The 25,342-nt window shown below is 42.8% G+C and overlaps 1 protein-coding gene across 1 annotated transcript in view; it reads right to left on the bottom strand.

The window, feature by feature from the left end:
* Positions 1-17,468: 17,468 nt before the first annotated feature.
* Positions 17,469-25,342, bottom strand: part of EZR (ezrin) — a 92,084-nt gene continuing 84,210 nt past the window's right edge. Inside the window, exons 10-14 of the mRNA XM_077289228.1 lie at positions 24,610-24,740; positions 23,607-23,767; positions 20,518-20,610; positions 19,504-19,752; positions 17,469-18,236 (exon numbers count right to left, since the gene is read on the bottom strand). Coding sequence (XP_077145343.1) covers positions 18,072-18,236; positions 19,504-19,752; positions 20,518-20,610; positions 23,607-23,767; positions 24,610-24,740 — 799 coding nt within the window. The 3' untranslated portion in view covers positions 17,469-18,071. The remainder of the gene's footprint in view (positions 18,237-19,503; positions 19,753-20,517; positions 20,611-23,606; positions 23,768-24,609; positions 24,741-25,342) is intronic.

The following is a 25,342-nucleotide window of genomic DNA, read 5'->3' as shown; positions in this document are numbered from 1 at the left end:
CAGCAAATAACAACGCTCAGGAGGCTGCACCCAGCACCAAGGTGGGATTCTTGACATCTGTGCTGCGTCTCATTACAAAGGGAACTCGCGCCTCCAACACCGTTTGACTGTATAAAGGGCTAAATGTTAGACGTGTTTCATTCAGCGTGTGCAAGGAGCGAAATTAAAAGAGCAACCTTTGACTTGTGCAGCACTACTGCTGCATAAGCTGTGGCTCTTCTACTTTGTAACCCCTGAGGGGGGGTTAAAGGTTACCTTTGAAATTGGTTCAATTAGGCTTCGGCCTACACTCTGCTCCCCCTGCAGAGCCCGGGCTCCAACACCGCCAGTTGGGGCCCGGTACTGCTAGCTGCACAGAGAAAAACACCTCGCCAATGTGTCAGTGGGGTTCAGCACCGCCAGCTGTTCCCCTGCTGTGCAGCCGGCAACGTGTCCTGCAACTGCCACGCAGGCACAACAGACCCAAAAGCTGCCGCCAGTGCAGGCTTCGGCCTACACTCTGCTCCCTCTCCTCCTCCTGCTGACCCCGGGCTCCAACACCGCCAGTTGGGGCCCGGTACTGCTAGCTGCACAGAGAAAAACACCAGCCAATGTGTCAGTGGGGTTCAGCACCGCCAGCTGTTCCCCTGCTGTGCAGCCGGCATCGTGTCCTGCAAAAGCCACGCAGACACTTGCTCTTGTACCTTCTGCTCCCCATCCTGGTTCCAGTACCGTCAGCTGGTTCCGGGCAGAGCCTTTGGCTTAGGTGCCTCCCTCTGGGTATCCGAGTTCCACCAACGTCAGGTGGTCCTTGGTAGTGCTTTCAGGCACGGGTACCTCCTGCTTAGTAACCGGGTTCCAGTAACGTCAGCTGGTCCTCGGTAGTTCCATTGGCTCTTGGACCTTCGGCTACCCATCCGGGTTCCAGCACCGTCAGCTGGTTCTCGGCAGTGTCTTTTGCTCTTGTACCTTCTGCTCCCCATCCTGGTTCCAGTACCGTCAGCTGGTTCCGGGCAGAGCCTTTGGCTTAGGTGCCTCCCTCTGGGTATCCGAGTTCCACCAACGTCAGGTGGTCCTTGGTAGTGCTTTCAGGCACGGGTACCTCCTGCTTAGTAACCGGGTTCCAGTAACGTCAGCTGGTCCTCGGTAGTTCCATTGGCTCTTGGACCTTCGGGTAGCCATCCGAGTTCCAGTTCCATCAGCTGGTTCTCGGCATTTTCTCAGCCTTCTTGTACCTTCTGCTACATTTCCAAGTTCAAGAGACTAAACACGATGACCCGGAAGACCACCCCTAAGATGACAACGACACCAGAGACGACAACCACCGTGATGACGACGACCCTGGAGACGATGACCCTGAAGACCACCCCGATGACGACGACCCCGGAGACGACGACCCTGAAGACCACCCCGATGACGACGACCCCGGAGACGACGACCCCGGAGACGACGACCCTGGAGACGACGACGACCTGGAAGACCGAGAAGCAGAAGAACAAGAGGCTGCAGAACAAATAGCAGAAGAACATTAAGCATAACACAAAATATCAGAGCAAAAAATATTATCTAAATTATAAGCAGAAGAAGACTAAGCAGTGTATGGGGGTGAGTCCGTTCCTCCTCGTGGTGCCCCTGGATAAAGCCTGATGCTGCAGGCCAAACTGAACGCGGACAAATGTAACTGTTTTGTGACAGGCAGAACGGAAGGTGTAATCTTCAAACTTTTATAGATAACAACTACGGGAATGCCTGTCACAAATAAGAATATGATGAAGAAGTAGAATATGATGAAGATAATAGTAAAATAAAAAGAATATGAACAATGTAACCCAAAAAATAATAGGTAGAAGATGAAGAAGAAGATGAATAAGGTGAAGAAGTTGATGTCAAAGAAGCTGATGATGAGGATAATGAAGAAGAAAGCGTGGGAGAAGTAAAAAAGAAGGTGAAGGGCGTGGAAGTAGTGAAACATCAATATCTGACATAAAAAAAAAAAAAAATAACATAGTCAAATTCTTTCTAACGCCGAACGTCATAAAAAAAAAAAAAAATCCTGCTATTCTATTACATTGGGCTAAACCTCTGTGCCTTTAATATCTCCGCCACGTCCCCCAATACATCCTACATTATTCTTAGTTGTTTTCCTTCATGTAGAATGAACCTACAAGTTTATAAAGGGTTTATTTTAATTCCGATATTTTCGTCCCATTGACTTGCATTGGGATCTGGTATCGGTATCGGATTGGATCCGATATTTTGACGGTATCGGCCGATACTTTCCGATACCGATACTTTCCGATATCGGAAGGTATCGCTCAACACTAATAATAACATAATTTAAAAGTCTTTAAATAATTTTCTATTGTTGAGGTATACACTACCTCATAACAGGACTGTCCAGAGATTGGGAAAATGGAAAATATAAAAATACATGGGATAAATGTAAGTCTGCAAGGACAGGGTCCTCTCCCCTCTGTACCAGTCTGTCATCATAAATTTGTATACTGTAAATGATATCTATAACTCTGTATGTAACCCCTTTCTCATATACAGCACCATGGAATTAATGGTGCTATATAAATAAATAATAATAATAATAGACTTACATCTCTTTTTTATGATATTTCCCCCTGTGGGAGTAACATTTGTTTTGGTTTCCAATTAGTTACGGGCATAATATTTACACCCTTGCAAAAAAAAAAAAAATTGTGCCTTTGGCATCACGGAATCCGTTCACTCTGGTGCTCTACTGGTTATGGATGATGAGGATGAGGATAAGGAGGAGGATAACAACAAACAGACCAAATCTGGAAGCGTATACCCATGTGTGGTTGTGAAGAGGTGCATGAGAATACACCTCCCCAAAAGAGAGAATGTATTTGAGGTTATGTTTCACTGTTTTCACTTGGTGGTGTACAGAAGTCTTTCCCAATCCAGCCCTTGTTCATTTTTATATGAGTCAGCCTGCCAGCATTTTCAGTTGACAGGCGGATGCGCTTATCTGTTATAATTCCACCAGCGGCACTAAAAACCCGCTCTGACAGAACGCTAGCAGCAGGGCAGGCCAAGACCTCCAAGGCATAGAGAGCCAGTTCATGCCACGTGTCCAGCTTGGATACCCAATAATTAAAAGGCACAGAGGAATCCCGGAGGATGTTTGTACGGCCTGCAAAGTACTCCCTCAGCATCTTCCCAAACATTGCACGTCTTGTGACAGCACCCCTTGCCTCTCTCCAGGGACGATGGGAGGGTCTGAGAAAACTATCCCAGAACTATGCCATTGTTCCCCTGCCTGAGCTGGATTGTACTTCTGTCTCTCTTGCTTGGACTCCTTGGTTGTACAACAAACTCTGACGTCTGCTGCCAGCGTTCTCACATGGGAATTTTCTAAGTAATTCAGCTACAAGGGCCCTCTGGTACTGCAACATTTTAGTACACCTCTCTGCCTCTGTGTCAGGACTCTGAACATTTTTTACCTTTTGTGCATTACTGCCCTTTTCCAAGATGGCGTCTTTGGTCTCATGTGCATTGTGTCTTCCTGCTATAAAACTCCACCCCAGCCTTCAGTCTGTGCTAGAGTAATCTGCCTTGCATCCAGCTCCTGACCTCTGATTACTCCCTGGCTATATACTTGCTCCTGTGAACCTGTGTGGTGATCCTGCCACTCTGCTATGAGTTCCTGCTGCATACACCAGTTCCAGTAATCCTCCTTCATCTGCTGCTCGTGTTTACTTCCATCTGCATTTGCTGGACATGTAAGCTGTTTCTGCTCTGCAAGAACCTGAGACTATCAACCAGGCCTCGCTGGATGAGCTAAGATATGATTTTAACTGCCTTATAAGTTTATCTGTGTTTGGACTAAGACAAGGATTTATTCGTGTCAAGTATCCTCAAGAATAACTGTGCTTCATAGACTTTCTGCTTGATTGCATTTTCCACTGAAGTTTCCTATAGACTGCTAAGCTGTGTTTTATATTTACACCAAGTGTTGTGGACTTGAGTTTCTCTCTGCACCTGTTTGAATCACCGTGTGATAATATAGACTTTACCACTTATAAAACTGTGTCCTGTGGTTGTCTTGTTCCATGCAAAGAGTCTCCTGAGTTATCCCCTATAATTCTTACACTCTGGTAGAAGAGATCGACAGTTCTACTTGTAGCGTGGGTCTAGAAGTGTCACCAACCAGTAATGTGTGTCACCCAAAATTTTTATAATGCGAGGGTCATGTGAAATGCAGCGCAAAATAAAGTTAGCCATGCATGCCAGACTGCTAACAGGCAAGACTTCCATGTCCTCACCAACAGGACGACTGACCATGCTGTCCTCCTCCTCCTCATCCTCCTCCTCCCTGTCCTGAGGCCATCCCGGCTGAACAGACGGCATGACAGCTGTGTTTGAAGTACCGTCTATAGCGCGTGAAAGTAGCTCCTGTTCTTCCTCCTCCTCATTGACTACCAGTCCACGTTGAGAAGACATGAGGCTGGGCTGTGTGTAATCTCCCTGTATGGTTCCTTGCTCCATGTACTCATGCTCTGCCTGCAATGCATCCTCTGTAATTGTGAGCAGAGAGGATTTCAGAATGCTGAGAAGTGGGATGGTGATGCTAATTATGGCATCATCGCCGCTCACCATCTTGGTGCAGTCCTCAAAGTTTTGGAGGATGGTACATATGTCAGACATCCATGTCCACTGAGTCTGAACTGAATATCGACGGCCTTGTTGATGTTGGTAGTCAACAACTGCCCTCTTCTGCTCACAAATCCTTTCCAACATATGCAGCGTAGAGTTCCAGCAAATGGGGACATCACACACCAGCCAGTGAGCTGGAAGCTGCAAGCGCTGCTGAAGCACGGCAAGGGCGGCTGAAGCTGTAACTGACTTTCTAAAATGGGCAGACAGCGTACTTTCACAAGCAGATCCGCCAGCTCTGGGAAGCTTTTTAGAAAACGTTGAACCATGAGGTTAAGCACATGGGCCAAGCAAGGAATGTGTGTGAGCTCACCAGGCTACGCCCATTGTCCCACACGACCATGCCTGGCTGTAGGTTCAGCGGTGTCATCCAAACATCTGACTGCTCTTTCAGCGCTGTCCACAACTCTTCTGCATTGTGCGGTTTGTCACCTATGCAGATTAGCTTCAGCAAAGCCTGTTGCCGCTTGGCTGAGGCAGTGCTGCAGTGCCTCCAGCTTCAGACTGATGTGTTGATTTCAGAGATGGAGGAGGAAGAGGAGGAGATGCAGGAGCTGTAGACTGTGGGGGCAACCCTGATTGACATAGGGCCAGCAATCCTCGGCGTGGGGAGGATGTATTCCATCCCAAGGTCCGACTGGTTCTTGGCTTCCCCTATGTTAACCCAGTGTGCCGTCAGTGAGATGTACCATCCCTGCCCACAAGCACTTGTTCATGTGTCTGTGGTTAGGAGGACTTTCCCTGTAACAACATTGTTGAGGGCACGGGTAATGTTGTGGGACACATGCTGGTGTAATGCCGATGCGGCACACCAAGAGAAATAGTGGCGACTGGAGACCGAGTACCTTGGGATGGCCGCCGCCATCAGGTTGTGGAAAGCGTCCGCCTCAACGAGCAAGACAGCATTTCTGGCGCAAGCAGAAGAGAAATATTAGAATTTAGGACTGTGGGGCGTTGGCTGGGTATTTCTGCTTGCGTTCCAAAGACTGGATTATAGACAACTGAAGGCTGTGCTGGGACAAGGACGTGGATGGGCTTGATGATGGTGCTGCTTGACTGTGGGCCACAACAGGTGCAGGACTTGAGGCATCTTCACATGCACGGTGTACTGGGGATTTGCTTCTACGCAAAACAGTAGAAGAAGCAGTGGTGTTACCTGCAGACAGCGGTCCTGGAGCCTGGGGTTCGGCCCTCAAAGTCGGGTGCTTTGCTGCTATGTGCCTGATCATGCTGGTGGTGGTCAGGCTGGTTGTTTTGCTACTCCTGCTGATGCAGGCATGGCAGGTGCTGCAAATGGCCTGATTGGGATTATCGGCAGAGTCTTTAAAACATAACCAGACTCGGTAAGATCTAACCGTTGGAATGGCAACTTCCCTCATGTTGGTGTTACGGGGGAACGGATGCACGCCTTCTGTCTGTGGCCACCACACTGCTTCTTCCTGCCTGTTGAGGTGATATGCCTGCTTCCCCATGTGTGCTGCTGCCCTCGTCTGCATGTCCTCCTGCCAGGTTGGGTCAGTCACATAGTTATCCACCACCTCGTTTTCCACATCCGCACCCTGCTCCTCCTCCTGATTTTCTGGCAATTGTGTCTCATCTTTGTCCACCTCTTCTGACACTTTCCCACCATCGCCTTCTTGTGACCAGGGCTGGTCAAAGCTTTGGGCAGCTCTACATGCGATCTCATCTGTCCCCAATTCAAGTTGACCGGCCGAGAGTTCAAAATCTTGAAATGGAAAACTGAACAGCTCTTCAGTGTCCAAGTGTGGGATCAGTTGTCTCAGGGCACTCGTCATGGTGAGAGGAAGGAGGATCAGTGTGAGGAATATCCAGGCCTCACTCACGGCTACTCAGACTTGACCGTGTGGAAGACATGGTGGTGGCTAAGTGACTGGAAGCATTATCCGCTATCCAACCAACAACCGTTTCACACTGCTATGGCTTTAATAGTGGTGTGCTGCGGTCCCCTAGAAACTGGGACAGGAAGGTTGAGCAAGAAGATATGGGTCTTTGTTGTTGCCCACTTTCACTTTGGCCACGGCCTCGTCCTCTGCATGCACCATCAGCATCACGTCCACTTCCCCATCCCTTGCCCCTTGCCCATTTTAAATAGACTACTGCACTATTTCAAATGCTCAACAGAAATGTATTTATTAGTAGCGAAATAGTATCTGATCAGTATGCCTGCAAATCTTCAATTTTTCAAACCCAAACACCTGGCAGGCCTCAGCCTGACATAACAGACTTGGAGCATGCAGATATATGAGGGCTGTCACAGAAATACCACACTGGCAAATATGTGGTCTTTTTATATTTTTTAGGCTAAATAGTTCTGTATATAATTAAAGTATCCGGCAGCAAAAACACTGGTACAACGGCCTACAATGCCCAAACTGGGAGCACGCAGATATATGAGGGTTGTCACGGAAATACCACACTGGCAAATATGTGGCCTTTTTATATTTTATCATGCTAAATAGTGCTGTATATAATTAGAGTATCAGACAGCAAAAAAAGTGGTACACCGGCCTACAATGCACAAACTTGGAGCACGCAGATATATGAGGGTTGTTACGGAAATACCACACTGGCAAATATGTGGCCTTTTTATATTTTTTTGGGGGGGATTAATTTTTTGAAAAAAAAATCATTATTGCAACTAGGTTTAAAGTAAAGAAGCTGCAGCAGCAGACAGTTCTGGAGCTTTGGGAGAGATGCAGTGGAAGCAATGTGCGCACATACAGTGCCTGCAGGCCTTGCACTGATGTGGATATGCCGTGCCCTGCCTGCCTAACGCTGCAACATCGGGACCCACGAATTAGCCCTAAAAAGGAATGTTGGTTTCTCAGGAGTTGTGGATTTAAGAGTTGCAGACCTACACTAACTATAAAAACCACGATTCTGACCCTATCTTGGCAGCAGCTCTCCCTACTCTCATTGAAACCGGAGCTGAATGCGGTGAGCAGGGCGGCGCCGGGTCTTTTATACTCGGGATGATTCTGTGCAGCCAAGCCAATCACTACGACAACAACAAAGATGGCTGTGGCGTTTCATGGCCTGTCAGACAATCCCAGCATCGTGATTGGGTCTCTAAAGTCCAACAAAAGTGCTGGGTGGAGACACCAGTTACCACCGAATAATCCCGGAAATGCTCGGTGCTTGCCGAGTACACTGATACTCGGGCGAGTAACGAATAGTGGCGAGCACGTTCGCTCATCACTAATCCCCATATTTAGACAGCTTTCATTTTTCCATATTTCGCCCAACAGAGTCATGTTATGGCTTGTTTTTTGCGGGACGAGTTGACTTTTTTATTTGTACCATTTTTGGCCATATGGCATTTTTTGATCGCTTTCTATTCCAATTGGGAGATAGTGTGAACAAAAACCAGCAATTCAGGAATAGCTTTTCGTTTTTCTTTTTTATGCTGTTCCGCATGTGGTAAAATTGATAAAGCAGCTTTATTTTTTGGGTCAGTACGATTACAGCGATATCACATATATCTTTTTTTGTTTTGGCGCTTTTACACAATAAAAACTATTTTATAAAAAAATATTATTTTTGTATTGCTTTATTCTGAGAGCTGTAACTTTTTTATTTTTCCATGTTTTATTGCACTTTTTGTATGATGATAAAGGATTGTTTTTTGCCTCGTTTTTATTTTAATTTTTTACGGTGTTCACTATAGGGGTTATCTAGTGGGACAGTTTTATAGAGCGTGTTGTTCTGGACGCGTCGTACACTAAATATGTGTACTTTTTTTTTTACATGGATAGATGTATTTATTGGATTCATATTTTTTTCTTGTTTATTTGGGGATTTAAAAAAAATATTTTTACACATTTTAATTATTTTTTTACTTTTTTGGGACATCACTGTATTGAGACAGATCTCTGATCTGATACTCTGCAATGCTTCTGCACTGCAAGGCATTAGACCAGCGTCTGACAGGCAGGGAAGGAGGTGCCTCAGCAGGCACTGAGAAGCCACTTTACCTGAAGGACCCCACAGCCATCTTGGGGCTGGGGGGTCACCATGGAGACCATCAGCACAATGCGATTGCGTTGTTTATGGAATCACACAGGGGGCCCACTCCCTGTGCGATCTCCACGATGTCACTATCACTATTGACAGCAGCATCAGAGGGGTTAAACACCGTTAATTGGTGCTAGCTCCCATCATGGGTTTTGCTGCAGTGTGTCACCTCTCAAACAGAGCTGGCACCTGCATCCGATCAAGGTGTCTCTCATTGTGAGCCCCGCGATCGCGGCACCATACGTGTACAGCGCTTTTTGGGAACCCAGCTCCCACGGTGCCACCTGTGTACGGCGCATGTCGGGAAGGGGTTAATTCTGTCACCATTCTACCAGACACATGACTGCTGTAGCTTGTAATGCATGATCTCAGCCATGTATATGTGACTATGAAACCCTGCGGCATTTCATAGAAGAACATTAAAAGCTGTTGAGGACAGAGCTGCATAGTGAATAAATCGGACAGATGTGACCAGGCGGCTTCTCCCACCCGCTGCCAGTGACTGACAAGTCTGCAGTATTCCTGCATGAGTGATTAGAGACCTGTCAGTCACTAGCAGCGGGAGGGAGAAGCCACCGGGTCACGTCTGTCCAACTAGTCCACCATGCAGCTCGCTCCACGACAGCATTTAAAGTATGTTTTTATCTGAAACTCCTCAATGTTTCAGAGTAAAACATTCCTGGTTGAGATTATCCAGCCGGTGTCTGTGGATCGGGCAGCATGTATTCGTTGTCAGGGTCACATTGGGCAGCACTCTGTATCACAGGCGGGTGCAGGACAGGGACGGATCCTCCAGAGGAAATACAACAAACAGCCGCACTACAGGCATCATGAAATGTATTTATTCTCCTATATGCTCCCATGTGGCCCTTCAGCCCCACCACATGTGGTATTTCTCAAACTTGTAATGGAGCTGAAATGCCACATATGAATACATGGATGTACCCACAGATAGGTACACGTGCCTCACATAAACATGTGCACACAGATACATGAAAGGGGCCCTGAGCAGGTGACGGAGCCAACTCGCCGTCAGGGACACTGGCGTGCTTTGGGGGCACGGTGTCTGTGCCAGCGCCTGCGAGTGGGCCCTCCTGCTTGCTCTGGGCCCCAGCACTTGCAGTACTTACCTCTCCATATTCCACTGCTGTGGCATCTTCCGCATCCTCTGACGTTTCAGGTCCGGGACCGTGAAGACGTCACTAGTGTGCGTCCCCTGTCTGAACAGTCACAGTGCAGAGAGCCGGAAGACTGCAACGCTGAAGAGTCCGCAGCGGCCAATGTGGAGAGGGTATTTCATTTTTTTACTTTTTAACGCTTGGAGCAATATATGAGGCCAGTTACATATGGAGCAGTATATGTGGGCCAATTACATATGGAGCAGTAAAAGGTGCCAATTATATATGGAGCATTATGTGGGGCCTATTCTGTTTGGAGCAATATATGGGGCTTATCATATACTGGAACATTATATGGTGCCTATCATATACTGTATGGAGCATTATATGAGGCCCTTTATGGAGCAATATATGTGGCCCATCATATACTGTATGGAGCATTATATGGGGCTCATTATACTTAATGGAACATTATATGGGGCTTATTATACTATATGGAGCTATATGGGGCTCATTATTCTACATGGAGCATTATATGGGGTCTATTATTCTGTATGGAGCAATATATGGAGCTCATTATTCCGTATGGAGCACTATGTGGTGCCCATAATACTGTATGGAGCAATATATGGGGCTCATTATTCTGTATGGAGCAATATATGGGGCTCATTATCTTGTATTGAGCGCTATGTGGTGCCCATAATACTGTATGGAGGATTATAATGTCCAGTTTCTGAGCTATTGATATCACTCATGTAATGTAAGAAGTGAAATCTTTGCATTGTACTGTACCTATATTTCTCTGCTGTACCTGTGTTTCATGAATTGTAGTATGGGTTTAAGGGGCCCACTGAGATTTTTCCACCTGGGGCCGGCCATGTATATATATATATATATATATATAGTGGGGGACATAAGTATTTGATCCTGTGCTGACTTTGTAAGTTTGCCCACTGACAAAGACATGAACAATCTATAATTTTAAGAGTAGGTTAATTAACTGGGCAGCACGGTGGCGCAGTGGTTAGCGCTGGAGTCCTGGGTTCAAACCCCACCAAGGACAACATCTGCAAAGAGTTTGTATGTTCTCTCCGTGTTTGCATGGGTTTCCTCCGGGTACTCCGGTTTCCTCCCACATTCCAAAGACATACTGATAGGGAATTTTGATTGTGATGATAATGTGTGCAAACTGTAAAGGGCTGCGGAATATGTTAGCGCTATATAAAAATAAAGATTATTATTATTAATTTTAACATTGATAGAATATCAAAAATAAAATCCAGAAAATCACACTGTATAAATTATATAAATTTGCATTTTGCAGTGAGAAATAAGTATTTGATCCCTCTGACAAACAAGACTTAATACTTGGTGGCAAAACCCTTGTTGGCAAGCACAGCAGTCAGGCGTTTTTTGTATTTGATGTTGAGGTTTGTGCACATGTCAGGAGGAAATTTGGTCCACTGCTCTTTGCAGATTATCTCTAAATCATTAAAATTTTGAGATTGTCCACTTGGCAACTCGGAGCTTCAACTCCCTCCATTCGTTTTCTATGGGATTAAGGTCTGGAGACTGGCTAGGCCACTCCATGACCTTAATGTGTTTCTTTTTGAGCCACTCCTTTGTTGCCATGGTTGTATGTTTTGGGTCACTGTTTTGCTGGAAGACCCAGCCACGACCAATTTTTAATGTCCTGGCAGAGGGAAGGAGGTTATCGCTCAGGATTTTACGGTACATGGCTCCATTTATTCTCCAATTGATGCGATGAAGCAGTCCTGTGCCCTTAGCAGAGAAACACCCCCAACACATAATGTTTGCACCTCCATGCTTGACAAAGGGGATGGTGTTCTTTGGGTCAAAGGCAGCATTTTTCTTCCTCCAAACACAGCGAGTTAACGCCAAAGACCTCAATTTTTGTCTCATCTGACCACAGCACCTTCTCCCAATCACTCACAGAATCATCCACGTGTCCATTGGCAAACTTCAGATGGGCCTGCACATGTGCCTTCTTGAGCAGGGGGACCTGGCGGGCACTACAGGATTTTAAACCCTTACGGCGTAATGTGTTACCAATGGGTTTCTTGGTGACTGTGGTCCCAGCTGCCTTGAGATCATTAACAAGTTCCTCATGATCAAGGATACCCCACGAGGTGAGATTTTGCATGGTGCCCCAAATCGTTGTCAATTGACAGTCATTTTGTATTTCTTCCATTTTCTCACTATAGCACCAACAGTTGTCTCCTTCTCAGCCAGCGTCTTACTTATAGTTTTGTAGCCCATTCCAGCTTTGTGCAGGTCTATGATCTTATCCCTGACATCCTTAGAAAGCTCTTTGGTCTTTCCCATGTTGTAGAAGTTAAGAGTCTGACTAATTAATTGAGTCTGTGGACAGGAGTCTTTTATAAAGGTGACTATGTAAGACAGCTGTCTTTAATGCAGGTAATGAGTTGATTAGGAGCTTATAACTGGTCTGTAGGCGCGAGAACTCTTATTGGTTAGTAGGGGATCAAATACTTATTTCTCACTGCAAAATGCAAAGAATAATATTTGGAATTGAGAGTCCTCAGTGGTTGATACCTTTTAATGGCTAACTGAAAAGATGGTAACAAATTGCAAGCATTCGAGACTATGCTTGGCGAATGAAGCTGCGAATGAAGGTCACTATACTCCCCTCATGAAATGCGTCGGGAGACGCTATCCATAGCAGAGGCTTCAACTTCACCTCACCGTCTTTGAGAGTCCCACTACAGGGCAAAGTCTCTCCAACCTGCGGTGAGATCCATCCACATCAGTGGGCTTGCTAAGATTATGCTGTTCTATATATGCCAGCATTTAAATAAAGTATTCATGGTAAATTGATATAGGACCGCAAATTAACCATAAGGGGTCGCTCATAAATATTTAATGAGGAAGCGTGGTTCCACAGAGATATATATGGTTTCATAATTTCGGTTATGATTTTGATTCTGGCGTTGAAGCCTCACCAACATGCTGCTATATTTGCTGATAGTAACTATAGTTCATGATGAATAAGCAATTGGCTGACAATTGTCTATATGGACTTTGAAGTAGCCCCTAGACATAACATTAAGATCCAAAGGTAACAAAATCTGAAAGACCATATGATTGGACAAAAGAATTGTTTATATACGTACTTAATATTAGATATATGTTTAGGTTCACAATATTAGGCAGGGTTACTAGTCTACACAGAGACACACCCTGTATGGAACCATTACTATCAAAATATTGAGAATTGTCCCATCTGTGGTATGTTTTGATTTTGGCTCTTTTTGGGAGTTGGTCTACATAGAGATATACCTCGGTTTTCCACATAAGTGGAGGTCTGTTTCAGTCCTCTGTCCGTGAGGTTACAGTCTCAGGGGCCAATAGTACTATCAGTTTTTAACATTTTGTGTATTTTTTGTCTTGTTTTTTTGTCTTCCTATTCTGTGTTGGTTATTAGGGCACATTATTGCACTAGGATTCCTTTTCCTTTCTTTTGTAGTTTTTTGTAGCATTTTTTTAATAAACCTATTAAAGGCTAAGTTTTATAGTATCCATAGTGATAGAACAGGGAGCCAAAGTTCCTGCTCTATCATGGGATTGAACTGCTGTGGTGTCATGTTGACGCCGACATAGTTCAATGTGACAATCACCGGAGATCTGGGGCCCCAGGCAAAATGTCTGGAGTTGGAGCCCCAGAACTTTGACACTAGCGACGCCTTTGTGAATGGGTGTTGTAATCTTTTTCACATACCAGTGGAGGATTTACCACAAGATCCTAGTCACATTTGTGTCAAAACAACTGATTAGGGGGTGAATACATCAGAATAGTATAATTCTCAATTTTATACTGTATATATTACATATATATATATTTTTTTCATATAATCACTCACAGAATAAGGATGATTAATGTATCATTTTCACTAAATCATGCGAAGCACTAGCTAAAGTGAAGTGGAATTACAAAACCTATGCATATAAAATTAACAAAAAGACTGCTTAAAAGCTTTATTTTGTATCATAGCAGCAAAAAAAAAAAAAAAAAACAGAACACATTTTAAGCACGATGTCCATATATTGTGCTTTGCTGGCAAATTTTAGTAATGTTCTTAGTGGTAGATAATGTATATAAGTATAAAACAGTCCACAGTTGAAAACAGAAACAAAATCAAGAAAAATTAAGCTGCCGAGCAGCAAAAAAAAAACAAACACAAAATCAAATTCCGAACCCTCTAATATTGTAAGAGAAGAAAAATATTTTCCGTTAGTACTTATGTAGAGAAAATTTAACATTTTATTTTTGAAATATACAATGCAAACTTTTTTCCCTTTTCTCTAATACATAAAACACTTCATATAATAAAATACTACTAACTGCATGTCTGATCACAATGTAACTGCTAAAGTCCCCTTTAGAAATATCAATTATATTCTTACATTGTGCCACAATATAAGAAATTTTGAAAATGTAAAGCTCTCAGGCCCACGGCTTGAACTACAACTGTATATAGAACAGCTGTATACTTTAATAAGCAAGACGCTGTAGAATCATTTGGGGAGATGCAAAGTAACAATTTAAAATTTTAGAAATTGGGGTAAATTCCTTATTTTTGGAATAAAAATTAAGAAGGGAAGCCAATATGCATATACTTACAATCTAGGTTCGTACATGATGTAGCAGTAAACCCTTGTTTCTTATTGAAGCCACTTAAACAAATGTGCATTAAATGTAGCCTGTGTAAACCAAGCCTAAAGTAGGAGCCTAAAGTGGTTGTTTTTCTTTTAGCTAATGTTCAGCCCCATAAACACAAGTAGTCATGTTCTCCACGTCCACTGGAGAGTTTCCAACACTTCTTCTGGTATCTGACATTGTCAGTAAGGCTGATGTCACCACAGCGTGCAGCCATTATGTGAACTTAGCAGCTCTCAAGGCGGCGTTACATCTATATTGGCAGAGCTGCTGAGCTCACTGATTAGCTGCTCCACTGTCATTTGAAACCAATGTCAGACTCCGGGAGAAGTGGTGGACACTTGCCCATGGACCAGGGAAGGTGAGTACAGTGGCGTTTATTTTCTTTTAACAAATTGCATCTGGGGCCAAAGATTATCTGAATGGGAACAACCTCTTTGATACCTTGTCTGGGAGGATTCAGGCTTATGTGCACATTTAGGGCATGTTCGTGTGCACCCCATTTATGGACTTGAATCATTGGGATGAGGTAGCCTTGAAAGAATAGCACTACATGCTGCAATATTGCTGCTGTGATGAAACTTCTGACGGAGTCCGCTGATGTTGCGTGAGACACTTCTCATTAGATTTAGACCTGTTTGAAAGTCTTGTGCCAAGTAAGTGAACCATTTTACCATGAGGTTTACAACATTAGTCTAAAGTGTCTTACACACTATAAACATGTCTCAACTGGCATTCTGTCAAAAAGCCCCACCTACTCTGTGTATCCATTTTTTCTCCGATGTTTCCATAAGGTGTTCCATTCCACATACCATATAAGTTCCATGTACTCCTTGTATAGTGCTCTGTATAACGCATTTAAATGGTCTCCTTGCCAAAAGTTTAAAGAAGAAATCATAGAAAATCTCTGAAAAAGCTTATGGATAACGTTCCAAGGATGCAATTTTGGGGGAATATGGCTCTACTTAACTTTGGCATTCTGGTAGTAATAAAACAACAAATCCTCAAATATCCTGACTGCCACAAGCTGGAACTGGAAGTTGTTGTTTTACAACTGCCGGAGTGCCGAAGGGTGCTGTCCCGCACCATGCAGAATACTATGGAACATGGCATCGTTTTTTTCAACCACACATAGAATGTATACAAACATGTTCATCCAAATCCCCATAAATAACATTTCTGCCACATTACAGCGCTGCACAACTGATATGGTGCCATAATAAGAGCATGGGCATGAGTCTTAAGGGCTTAATCAGGTGTTGAAAGCTTTCATGAAAACTGTTTTCCATCATTGCCAAGACAGGATCTAATCCAATTACAGGTGTTAAAAGGGTTTTCCATGCTTAAGATTTTGATGACACACTAAGGAGAGGTCATCTATATCCGACTGATGGGATTCAGACACTGAACACTTGCAGCAATCAGCGGCCGGATGCGTTCGTGAACGGAGCTGAACACCTTCAAACACTGTGTAGTGGCCTTTTCCAGACACCTCAGCTCCTACTAAAGGATAGTTTCTCAAAATCATGAGCGTGTAAAATGCCTTTGTCTATTCTACTCTCACACTGAGCTGTAATATAGATCTCTAAATAAACCCTAGGTCAGTTTCTTCTGCCTGCATAATACTAGTTACTGTTGTAGAAGAAATTTTTGTGCTATACAAATTAATACCAAAAATATGAGCTATCCTAACAGACAGACCTGAAATAACACATTTATCTTTATGTTTATCATCCCAGTAATCGTTATTACTATATATTATAATGCTTCTTGGTGACCTCCATAAGGTCTTGATTAAAGTACTATTTCTCCTTCTTAAAAGATCAGAGGCTCCATTTACACCTAATATGGTCCTGGAGAACAGCACATTTTATTATGCTTGACTACCAACTTTACTTGTCATTTTACTACAACTATCTGTTACTTGTCTAAAAGAGTAAAATGAAAATACTGTATATTTATTAGACGTTCCAGTTTCAGCAAACAATGTCTCTTTTCCCATGAACATGAAACATCTTGGAAACTATTAGAAAATTCTATATAAAGTTTATTAACGTTTATTTATACCATAGTTACATAGTTATATAGGTTGAAAAAAGTCCTAGGTCCATACTTTGCTGTAATGAATAGGGTTTATATGCTAACCCAAAAATATTTCTTCTAATGACCCTGGGGCATGTCATGTTTTCAGATCTAAAAACTATTCTTCAAGTTTATTTTCCAAATGATTCTGTTTTATAATAACCGCTATTAATTAATTAAGCAGATTTACTAATAGCTCAATAGATCTTAAAGGGCTTATCCACTACTAGGACAACTCCTTCTTAAACTAACTGTTCCGCCCTGATAAAATAATAAAGCCTATGCTCACTTCCCATGCCGGCGTAGTTCCAGGTCATGTGGCTGCAATGCGGTGTTGTGACACCTCACACCGGTGCCCAATTAGCATTGGTGTCACTGTCTCTGAAGAGGAAGTCCGTGCTGATCCCCGGCTTCTTATTCATGTTCAGTTTGTCCAAAGGCAGAGACAGTGATGCCAGTGCCAGTCAGAACACCGCATCGTAGCCTTGGAGGGAGCGAGTGCTGACACCACAGGAGGCGAGTATAGGCTTTATTATTTTATCAGCGCCGAACCTATAGTTTAAGAAGGGGTTGTCCTAGGGGTGGACAGCCCCTTAAAACATGACAACCACTGATGTGAGCCACAAATACGTGCAGCGCGGTTGTCACTGTTCGCATTCTCCTTTTTAAAGGTCATAGGGAATGTACTACTTACTAAAAGGGAAAAATGAGCACCAGAAAACTACCTTCCAAGGCGAAAATCTGTGATCAATCCTGAAGCATGATGGGATTGAAAGTTTGAATTATTAAAATGTAGCCATCTTATCAGTTGTAAAAGATATGTCCCTAACTGCAAACCTAAATTCACCCACAAGGTCATAATAAAATATTTAACATAGTTTTACTTTTATTTTAAGTTGTTAACACTCAAAACTTTGATCTCAGATAAATGTTCCCAGGAGTAAATACAGATTTGTGGTGGTGAAAATTACACAGATCAAAAGTATGGCACAATATTCACCCAGAAATCTTTAATTACACCAATGCAATTTACAGTGAAAAAATATAATATAAACAAATGACCCATTGGCATCAATGTATTAATCAGGTGCCAAACTGCGAACCAGATCAAAATTTGAATCAAGGCTTACAAAAATTTATTTTTTAATTCTCCACAGACAGCAAGCCTTTTGGCACCATAATATTAACATGAATTATTTGTAACTTGATAAACATAAATTTCTAATAAACTTCTAATCTTAAATAATTGGTGCAAAAATGTGCTGCGGTTGCATACGGCAGCCGTAATGCATTTTGGCCCCGAGTAGCTATAAAGACCTGCCAGCTGTCTAAAAAAGTAGAAAGTGGAGAAAAAAAACATTGTTTCCTTTTGTAGCTATTATGAGTCAACTATACAATGTTATCACACATGGACCTTTGAGTACATCCATCCTTAATGGGGATATGACTGTGTCTGGTGACAAAGTCCATTACATTGCTTCAAATTCATCGATCCTCTGTTTGGTGTTGCCCTGCCGGATTTGTCTCAGGGTCTTGTACTTGTCACGGCCCTGTCGTATGTTTTCTGTATGTAAGAGATCATTGTGTGTCTTCTTGCTGTCATCGCGAGCTTGAGAAAGCTCACTTGTCAAAGCCTGGTAGAGAAATTTAGGAATAATTAATCAGAACGTTTGAGTATGGAGTCTTAAAAATAACAGCATAGCAAAAATAAACCTCTGCTATTAATGTTGCTTTCTTTTCTAATCTACACAGTAAGGTAAAAATGACTGGAAATTAAATTAAAAATTATATTTCTAATTTTGGAAATTTATACATTTAGCCCCTCGGAGACTCAGTCAATTTTTCACTTTTGTTTTTTTTCTCCTCGCCTTTCAAGAGTCATCACTTTTTTATGTATCCCTCAATATAACTTTATGAGGAATTGGGGTTTTTTTGTGACATATAATCAACTGAAAACCGGGAAAAATATTCTAAGTGGGGTGGAAATGAAAAGAAAAACTGCAGTTTTAGCCATCATTTTGTTTGGGGTTTTGTTTTTATGATGTTCTCTTTGCAGTAAAAAAATACAGTTTTTGTAGTTTTTTTATTTTATCATTTTTTTAAGTAGAAAAATATGAAAAAAAAAAAATTAAAGGGATTATCCGTGACTTTGGTTATTTTCTACCTAGGAGACTAAAAAATGACAAACAGGTAGTTACTAACTATGCCTGCCTGTTCTGCCCTGCAATGATCTCTGCTGGCTCAGGCAGTTATTCCAGTGCTTACGTCAAAAGAGCAGCACTTCGTCTTCTGGTCTACTTTGTAGACAGAACATCACTGCTAATGTCATGAAGGTTGACAGCTGGCTCCCCGAGGCAGATATATGCAGATATAGCAGAGCATAAAACAGGCAGGTCGTTAGAAACTACCAGCCAATAGGTTCTTAGCTCAATAGAAAAAAAACAGTTCCAGATAAACACTTAATGTAAAGAAAAATAGCTTTTTTATGTCAATAAGAGTAGTATGATGAAGTCTCGTTTCTTGACGGACAAGCTGTACTTTTTTGGGATACATACAACTTTTATTACATTCTGATTGGGGAAGAGAGGAGACCAAAAAAATGTGAGTTTGCGGTTTTGATTTTCTTTGTGGGATAAACATTATAACATTTAATTTATTAGGACAGTTATGGACATATTGATACTAAATAAGTTAATCCTTTCATGTTTTGTGAAAATAGGCTTATTGGATCGGATGTTGCCTAGGTGTTAAAAAAGACCTAGATGCCTATCTAATAACAAATGGGGTTGAGGGCTATAATTATTTAACCAATGAATTATGTGTAAATGATCAAAAGAGGTTATGCTTGATAAATCTGCCACTTATTTCATATTTTAAAAGGCCAAATGAATCGGCACTCACCATTAGCTGCTTCTGTACACGCTCATTCTTCTCGGCCTCAGTAATGCGCGACTCCTCTTTGCGGTCATCATGGAAATTGTCATAGGTGAATTCTGCACTGTATTCTACTCCATCATCCGGCAAGTGCTCGTTGACGTACTCCCTGACTGGTGGAGGCTCATATACTGGTGGAGGTGGTAGCGGGGGAGCACTCATGACCATGTGCAGCTCCTCCTTTGTCCTAAGAAGATCGCTTTGGGCTTCCTTTGCCTGTTAACCAGATAAAAAGAAACGTAACACTACAATAGTGAAAAATACATGAATGAAGTACATTTCGATTAAAAACAAGGCTAAAGCTAAATAACATTTTGATGTGTAAATGGTGCCACATCAAGACTTTTGTCAGCTCTTAACAATTGTAAAATTCACTTGTCAAAAACAGTGGCTGATTTATAAAACTGTCCAAAAGAAATAGTATTCAGTTGTAATGGGCATGGCAGACAGTTTCATAAATCTGCCCTATTGAGTCCAGACTTGTTAGCTTGATGGGCTCTAACAGCTTACGCGGCCACTCTACATTCAATTGAAGAGGATTTACTCCTTGCTGAACCCACAACAGTCTGCTATCCATTTTGTTACCCAAGTGTGAGAAGTAGTTTATCTTTGTATGGTGCACAGTTGCCTTCATGCATGATTAATTCTCCTAGATGACAGATCCTTGTTTTGCAATTCTACTCCTAAATCCTAATCCATTAAGAAAATGTTTACATCACATTTCGAGCCAAGTTGGCATATATGGTGGGAAAAGCTCCCAGCAGGTATGCCAAACACATCCATAGGGTTACATTCAGCCCTGAAGAGCTTCCTTTTTGCTTCAGTCAGGACAAAACACATCAGAATAGATTTTCTCATCCAGAGTTGTACAGTAAAACTTGCTGATTTTGTTTTAGTTGTTGAGCAATGCTGAGCATTTAGTATGAGACTGGTATATTGTGACAATGTAAAGTATAAGTAATGCCTATTAAAAATACATACCCGCAACTGCCATTCACCAACTTCATCTTCTTTAGCCCTTTTTGCTTCTTCTAGAAGGGAAATCCTGGCTGTATATTCTGCTAGTTCTGAAGCCTAAAGTAAAATAAAAGATTGTACCCAAAAGGCATGATTATCATTCATTTATTATAGTGAAAATAATGAAATGGAATAGATAACAGGAAAGACAAATGCATAGAGTATAATAGCAAAAAGAGTTTGTAAATGTCCTATTGCTCTATAATCAGAGAGTGAAGCTTGCCCGGTATATCAGATTTTATCAGTTAGAATTTGGACTTCTATCTCTTTTTTTGATCCTGCCTATGAGCTGCATGTCCATTTTTACCTCTGCAAACCACTTGCTCTATGAGAACGCTCTTATTTGGGCCTTAGGGTACTGTCACACAGTGGCACTTTGGTCGCTACAACGGCACGATCCGTGACGTTCCAGCGATATCCATACGATATCGCTGTGTCTGACACGCTACTGCGATCAGGGACCCCGCTGAGAATCGTACGTCGTAGCAGATTGTTTGAAACTTTATTTCGTCGTCAAGTGTCCCGCTGTGGCGGCATGATCGCAGCGTGTAACAAAGGTGTGCACGATATTCCCAATGTCCCGTATGACTTCTACATCGCAACTACGTCATGAAATTATCGCTCCAGCGCCGTGCATTGCAAAGTGTGACCGCAGTCTACGACGCTGGAGCGATAATCAAGCGACGCTGCAACGTCACGGATCGTGCCGTCGGAGCGATCAAAGTGCCACTGTGTGACAGTACCCTTAGTCTATATATTAGGTGACCTCACTTAAAAACTGGACTCTACTGGTATATTGCCTCTGGGCTATGAGAGTAACAAAACACAACACAAAGTAAATGGACCGGGTGAATTTTTAGGTGAATTTCATGACGTGTTTGGTTAACTCGAAGGTGGTTTAGTAACAATTACTGGTCATAATTAAACCCAATTATTTATGTGCATTAAGTAGAAATTCAAAATTACCATCTGCTGGAATTTTGACAAACTGTACATACAGCAAGGAGTAATACTTAACGGGGATCTCCAATAATGTAATAAAATGGCCTTGTTGTGTAATTCAAATAGCTGTCCATCCTAGTCACTTGTCAAGATGTCTACAGTATGAAGAAACAATGCTCCCGAGACCTGTGTCTCAAATGTCAGAAGATTAGTATCGTAAACACACATGCCAGAGTTGCCAGACTAAGGCTGAGACAGGAGAAGAAATAAATGTCTTTGGTTGATGGAATGAAGCATGAAGGACTGAGGCTGAAGAATAAAGATCTCTTGAGCTCAGTCAGTGAGAAGAATATTTATATCTTATCCTGTCACATACTTCTTCTCAGGGCTTAGAAGTATGTGTGCTTAATGTACATCTCCTCTGCCAGTTTAGACACAGGTCTTGGGAACACTGTTTTTTCAAACTGCAGCCCTTCTTGACATGTGACTAAGACAGGCTGCTGTTTGAATTATGTGACAGGACCATTTCATTGCATTCTTTTAACTATTAGCTCTCTATTAAAAGAATTACAGTAGGGAAACATTTAACACAGTTATATTCCTCTCAGGCACTTAGTTGTCACCAGGTTAGTAATCTGGTGCGGGCTGACACTGGTTGCATCCACATTTTTCATTTAGACTACTGTAAATTTTAGGTGTCAACACAATGAAGGGAGTGTGTCCATTTTATCACTGTGAGGAAGCAGTGGTCTGAAAGTTTCCATGACAGGACAGAAATTAAAGTTAGAATGTCCACAAATTAGAAAATTTTTTGAATGCTTGTTGTGACAATACTGGGTTTACATATCAAGATTTCATTGAATATAAAGCGCTCATGGTGTGCTGCTTATTAGTTTTCTTCTCTGGTCTGTTGGGCTACCAAGGTGGTGGTCGGTTGGGAGCTCCAGGTGGCTTCCCCCTTTCTATACCCCTCTACCTCTGAATGTATAAACCCCCCCCATTTTTAAATCTTCCATGTTTTTCTAATTGAGTGAATGTTTCAAGATTGCTGATGACCTTTTTTGTACCCTCAAATATAAAATAAAGGCCCCGTCACACATAGCGAGATCGCTAGCGAGATCACTGCTGAGTCACAAGTTTTGTGACGCAACAGCGACCTCAGTAGCGATCTCGCTATGTGTGACACGTACCAGCGATCAGGCCCCTGCTGCGAGATCGCTGGTCGTGTCGGAATGGCCTGGACCTTTTTTTGGTCGTTGAGGCCCCGCTGACATCGCTGAATCGGTGTGTGTGACACGGATCCAGCGATGTCTTCACTGGTAACCAGGGTAAACATCGGGTTACTAAGCGCAGGGCCGCGCTTAGTAACCCGATGTTTACCCTGGTTACCAGCGTAAATGTAAAAAAAACCAAACAGTACATACTCACCATCTGATGTCCGTCAGGTCCCTCGCTGTCCGCTTCCTGCTCTGACTGAGATCCGGCCGTACAGTGAGAGCGCAGCACAGCAGTGACGTCACCGCTGCGCTCTGCTCTCACTGTACGGCGGCTCAGTCAGAGCAGGAAGCAGACGGCAAGGGACCTGACGGACATCAGAAGGCGAGTATGTACTGTTTGTTTTTTTTGGTAACCAGGGTAAACATCGGGTTACTAAGCGCGGCCCTGCGCTCAGTAACCCGATGTTTACCCTGGTTACCCGGGTGCTGCAGGGGGACTTCGGCATCGTTGAAGACAGTTTCAACGATGCCGAAGTCGTTCCCCTGATCGTTGGTCGCTGGAGAGAGCTGTCTGTGTGACAGCTCCCCAGCGACCACACAGCGACTTACCAACGATCACGGCCAGGTCGTATCGCTGGTCGTGATCGTTGGTAAATCGCTATGTGTGACGGGGCCTTAAGTCAAGATGTCAAGGCTAAGTACTGACATTCTATCAAAAGTAAACATCTGACCAGATACTCCATGAATGAGTTCTATATTTAAGTAGGCTACACTCAGTGTGACCCTTGAACCTCAAACCACACCTCTCATTTTGCCAAAAAAGTGTGGCAACTTTTTCTCACACATGATTTAGGAAAATGTCTGATAAAAGTAAAGAACGGATTTGTGTCATACCAGCTGTTCTTGGCTCTTCATTTGGTCAACTGCTTGTCTTTCCAGTTCGTCTTTGGCACGGAGGGCAGCTATGCGTTCAGCCTCCAGTCTCTCTGCTTCAAACTGAGCTCTTTGTCTCTCTTCCTCCAACTCACGGGCTCTTCTGATCTGGTCCGATAATTCTGTTTAAGAACAGAAATAATGAATCTAAGGCAAAACTCAAAAATAAAATTTTTTAAAAGCTTCTGTACATTTACATTTGCATGCTAAAACTATTTTCTGTTCCAATGTAACCAAATTTCCAAAAAGAAAATCCAAAACACACAGAGAGACTATTACTGCAAAAGGACTGATTTGACCAATAATGTTTATGTGTAAACTCTATATATAACTTGCAGTTGCACACAGAGGTTAATACAATACAAGAAAGCAAGCCTTCATTTGAGCACTTTATTTTTCTATAGTACTCTTAAAAGCACCACTCCGATGTTCTTTTTTATTACACCGCTGGAGTGGAGCTCCATATGTACTCCAAATGTAAGTCCCTGTCTGATACTCACCTTTCCACATATTCATCTGTTTTCGACGCTGCTACGGCCAGTCTCCGGCGATAAGTAACCGGCATGCAACTCCAGCGTTTCATGGACCTGCGCGGAGGTCACATTTCAATACAAGTCTATGAGAGCCTTGTTCTGGTTCTCATAGACTTGTACTGAAATCTTGTGATGTAGCTTCTCAATTCCGACCATTCGGAAGCTACTGTCACAAGATGGTACCATGGGACCAGAATGGTACCAAAAATGGTGAAGACGCTGGAGGGTGAATATGTGACGGGGGCAGGGGACTTACATGTAAAGCACCCATCCAGCGCTGGAGAAAAAAAAAACACTGGACTGGTGCTGTAAATAGTTTAGTTATTGCTTGGTGAAAAGCAGTTATCAATAAAAGATGTTTATATCAATAGTCCATACAGAGAAAAGCTTACACTTTCCCATGCATATTCCTGGTCACTTCCACATCTTACCTCTTTCTGCCCTCTTTGTCTTCTCTTCATAGTCATGCAACCTGAGCATGAGTTCCTCCTTCTCCCTTATCATCAATTCCTTCTCTTTCTCAATGGCTTCCCTTTTCTTCTTCTCATTTTCAAGCTGTTGTCTGTATTGCAAACAATAGGAAAGGGAAAATGTTTACCTCTTATTAACGTGAACCATTTGCATGCATCATTAGAAGACATTCCAGGAGATTTACTGTAAGTCTGGGAACAAAAAGGAAAAGATTTCCTTATACGCCAATGAACTGGTAATAATTCAAACATCTCCTTCTGAAATATAATAGATACAACTGAAAGATTTGGGATTTCTTCGGGCTTGACTATAAATTGGTTAAAGTCCATATTGCTTCATTTAGTATGTCTCTCTGGGAGGGTTTGTCAAATATTCCTGTGGTACAGAAATGTAACACCCGCAACATAGCCCCACTCTTGCCGCTGCCGACTTCCTGCAGCAGCTACCCTGCCTCCTGTGACCCCGTTCCACGGCCGCCACCCCTTCCCCCGGTAAGCTACAGTCAGATTATAAGACGCAACCCCATTCCCCCATTTTCCTTCAAATTTTTATTTTTTTTAAATTGTGCTTTAGTCCAAAAAAAAGATATATCCCTTTTAAATCTCAGCCCTCTGGTAATCAAGATGAGGAATAAAGTGAGCGCTTGGGGAAAACTACCCTGTCTGCTTTGGGTAGAACGAACCTTATTAAGAT

This window comes from Ranitomeya variabilis, chromosome 2, assembly GCF_051348905.1.
Source record: "Ranitomeya variabilis isolate aRanVar5 chromosome 2, aRanVar5.hap1, whole genome shotgun sequence".
Taxonomy (NCBI): domain Eukaryota; kingdom Metazoa; phylum Chordata; class Amphibia; order Anura; family Dendrobatidae; genus Ranitomeya; species Ranitomeya variabilis.
The sequence above is the reverse complement of the archived record's forward strand: the minus strand, read 5'-3'. Positions and strand labels throughout refer to the sequence as shown.